This window comes from Bactrocera dorsalis, chromosome 6, assembly GCF_023373825.1.
Source record: "Bactrocera dorsalis isolate Fly_Bdor chromosome 6, ASM2337382v1, whole genome shotgun sequence".
Taxonomy (NCBI): Eukaryota; Metazoa; Arthropoda; class Insecta; order Diptera; family Tephritidae; genus Bactrocera; species Bactrocera dorsalis.
This window is the reverse complement of record NC_064308.1, coordinates 12,465,250-12,469,030: the sequence shown is the minus strand read 5'-3', so window position 1 is coordinate 12,469,030 and position 3,781 is coordinate 12,465,250. Positions and strand designations below refer to the sequence as shown.

Below are 3,781 nucleotides of genomic sequence, written 5' to 3'. Positions count from 1 at the left end.
ACATGTGCTCATACATAATGATGTGTGCATGTACACAAATATGACAGACCATACGCATAATGTTTGTAAATTTGTCTACATATAACATATGTATGTATGCAAATATGTACACTAGAGGTGTTCTACGTTATATGGAGATTTTTGAAATAGTGTTTTAAGTTAACAGAATGGGCTAATTTCTTTCCTTTTTATGTAAAAATGTTTAAAAAAAAATTTGGGGACAATTGGATAATGGGAAGACGGCGCGGAAATGTTTTAAAATTAAAAATTGCCTTCGTATAGGAAAAAACAAGTTTTATGTATTCAAGTATCAATTTTTCTTTTAGTGTATTTATTAAATGAATATGTATGCTTTAATATGTCTCAACTAGCACGATATAAAGAATAATTTTAATAATATTTTGTTCTTTTTTCGAGTGAAAAAACGGTAAATAATATTTTTTTTATCGCACCATCGTCGTAACTGTCGATTGCTTTATTTTTGCAACATGAACCAGCAATATTTGCAAAAATAAAAAACGAACGACTGCAGACTTTGGTAACGGTATTTTTGGACAGCGAAATAAAGCAGTAAATGGACTGTGGACCAGCAATATTTGCAAAAATAAAAAACGAACGACTGCAGACTTTGTTAACGGTATTTTTGGGCAGCGAAATAAAACAGTAAATGGACTGTGTTCTTTTTTCAATAATTGTCACTCTCGTTTGTTTGGCATTTGAAATGAGATGTGTTAATTTGTGTTAATTTGTGCGAAATTGTGATTATTTAATAAAAAAAAGAAATGAGTGAATTACCAGCAACTGCGAGTACATTACATATACAAACACGACAACGTTCTAAACAAGTTGTGAATATTGAACTAATTGGAAGAATATCTCATCAGATAACAGGTGCTAAACTACCATCGAACAAACAAGTACTGCAATTACTATTTTATAACATTAGATTTGTGTATCGGCAATTGAGAGAAAGTTAACAATAAATGCTGTATTAAAATTTGGCAACAAGCTCGAATTCCGACAAAAGATGTAGCTAGGTGTGTCGATAAATTAGAATCTCTGTACAAATTATGGCAGAAGATTCAAAAACCCGTACCAAATAAGAGATCTGATGCTCAGAAAAAATTGTTGAAGACTTTTCTGCAGAATTGGATAATTTGTTTGACATTGCTCATAGAGATGCCTTACAAAACATGCGTATTAGCGAAGACAAGGAATTTTTGATTCTACAAAGGCAAAAAGGTCGCCCTGGTAGCATGGCTGGTGCTGACATGGTATTGTATCGGCGACAAAACAGAGCAGATCACCGCATTGAGAAAGAAATGTCTAGAAAAAGGAAACATCAACAAATGTCGGAAGTGAATCGTAAGTTTATCAAATGAAATTAATTTTATTTATAGTGGTAATGGTCAATTTTAAAATGATATTGTGTAGTCGAACTCAACGACGATTTTGGTATGGACTATGAAGAAGATATTGGTGACAGTGAGCCTGAAGTAGCGGAAACCAATGTGAAAAAAATACAGAACAAACTGCTTCAACTTGTATTAACAGGGGAAGAAAACATTTTATCACACCGCGATTGCTTTCAGCACTTGATAGCGCCAAAGTAAGCGATGGAAAGGCGATGCACATTCTGATGGCGACTGCAGAAGCATTGGGCCATTGCACTAGCGACTTGGTAGTCAATCGTTCTACTCTCCATAGACTGAGGGAAGAGCATCGCAGAAAAGAAACACAGAGGATTCAAGAGAGTTTTATTGACAAAGTGTACCATGATTGAAAATATACGTATAGGTTATTTAAATACTAATAATATTCTATTCTAGCTAAGTGATACACAAGCAATGGTCGTCCACTGGGATGGTAAAGTATTGCCAGATCTAATTGAAAAAATAAAAGTTGAGCTAATTGCAGTGCTTGTTAGTTATAATGACGAATCCAAATTTCTAGGCGCTCTAAAACTTATATCTGCCACTGGTGAAAATATAGCTACAGCCGTTTTTGATACACTTAGTAAATGGAATATTTTAGATCGCGTAGAAGGCATGTCTTTTGACACCACGTCCACTAATACTGGTCCAATGAATGGAGCATGCGCTCAATTGCAACGCATGTTAGGAAGAAATTTGTTGACGTTACCATGCCGTCACCATATTCTAGAAATATACTTACGTAGTGTATTCGACCTGCATTTCAAAGTGACTCAAGCACCAGAAGTCTCAATTTTCGAGAGATTTGCCAAAGCCTGGCCAAATATTGACACTTCATCATTTAAGAGTGGGCTCGACTGTGAAGATATAAAATCTCATATAAGTGATGGCATCTGCAATGACATCAAACAATTTTGTCATTCACAATTACAAAAAACTTTTGTTCGTGCTGACTACGAATTTTTACGTCTAGTACTTACATTTCTTGGTGACAAAGGTGGTAAATTTAAAACACCCGGAGTTACAAGTCATGCACGTTGGATAACAAAGGGAATATATTCCTTGAAAATATTTCTTTTTCGTGATCAATTTCACTTGAATAAAGCTGAATTAAAAGGCTTAAGTCAGATTTGCGTTTTTTTAGTGCGTTTATATATAAAAGCTTGGTACAAATGCTCTAATGCAATTACCTCTCCCCTGCATGATTTAAACTTTGTAAAAGAATGTATTAATTATGAAAAAGTGTACCCAAGTATTTCTTCGGAATTGCTGAGAAAAATGCAACAACACATGTGGTATTTGTCAGAGGAAAACGTCGCAATGGCTTTCTTTGATTTCAATGTTTCTGTAGATGTTAAGAAAAAAATGGTAAAAAATTTAAAATCAGAAGAGCCAACTATTAAACTACAAAACAATCGCAAAATAAAAAAATTAAGTGACTTAGGCAATTCGGATTTAAGCGGATTTGTATCCAAGAGAACTTTAACATTTTTTATGATGTACAAGTTGTCAACCAACTTTTTGTATTTGGATCCAGAGTCTTGGGAAACAAACGAGGAATTCCAAAATGGTCGCACAATATGCCACAAATTGCTTGTTACTAATGATACAGCGGAAAGAGGTTTAAAATTTATAAAGGATTTCAATACTTTTCTTACAAATAAAGAAGAAGAAAAACAGTTCCTCCTTAAAGTTGTTGAAGAACACAAAAAAAAATATAAGTCCTATAAAAAATCAGAATTAATTTAAGTTTTAATATTTCTAGATGTATTAAATAAATTGATATGAATAAAAATATTTCTTTTAAATAGTAGTTTTAAGTTAATATAATGCAAAAAATTGGAGAAAAATAATACACTAAAAGAAAAATTGATACTTGAATACATAGAACTTGTTTTTTGCTATAGGAAGGAAATTTTTAATTTTAAAACGTTTCCGCGCCGTCTTCCCATCATCCGATTGTCCCCAAATTTTTTGTTTAACATTTTTACATAAAAGGGAAAAAATAACCCATTCTGTAAGCATAGAATACATTTTGAATTTTAAGGACAGGTCTAATGTACACTCAATGCTTCATGCGAAATTTCCGTTGACACATACAACCAATGGCGATGCTAACGTTTTGTCAAAGAGTTGATGTGTCGACGGACCGACGCGACGACAAAGCGTCACAACATTGTATTGTTGGTAGAAAATCCCAGCTGTGCCGAAAAAAAGCGAGCGAACGCCGATTGTCACTGCTTCCCTTGCCGCTCTAACAGCTTTAAAGGGGCCATATATGACACACATTGCGTTCGACATATTTCTTCGAATTTATTTCTAATGGAGCACTTTTATCTATTTCTCTA

General features: G+C 33.6%; 1 protein-coding gene across 2 annotated transcripts; it reads left to right on the top strand.

Moving 5' to 3' along the window:
- Positions 1-238: 238 nt before the first annotated feature.
- LOC125779113 (uncharacterized) lies at positions 239-3,492 on the top strand. Of its 2 annotated transcripts, XM_049459677.1 has the most exons (3): positions 239-1,365; positions 1,435-1,768; positions 1,830-3,492. In XM_049459677.1, the coding sequence occupies exons 2-3, from the start codon at positions 1,628-1,630 to the stop codon at positions 3,180-3,182; spliced, it is 1,494 nt and encodes a 497-aa protein (XP_049315634.1). In that variant the 5' UTR covers positions 239-1,365; positions 1,435-1,627; the 3' UTR covers positions 3,183-3,492. The 2 variants fall into 2 exon arrangements, with proteins under 2 accessions (XP_049315634.1, XP_049315633.1); XM_049459676.1 differs by having other exon boundaries at positions 240-1,768.
- Positions 3,493-3,781: the final 289 nt, after the last annotated feature.

Excerpts from the sequence above, each read along its gene's own strand:
- LOC125779113 (XM_049459677.1), top strand. The coding sequence starts at position 1,628 with ATGCACATTCTGATGGCGACTGCAGAAGCATTGGGCCATTGCACTAGC. Across the intron at positions 1,769-1,829 it reads AAGAGAGTTTTATTGACAAA|CTAAGTGATACACAAGCAAT; the intron begins GTGTACCATGAT and ends ATTCTATTCTAG.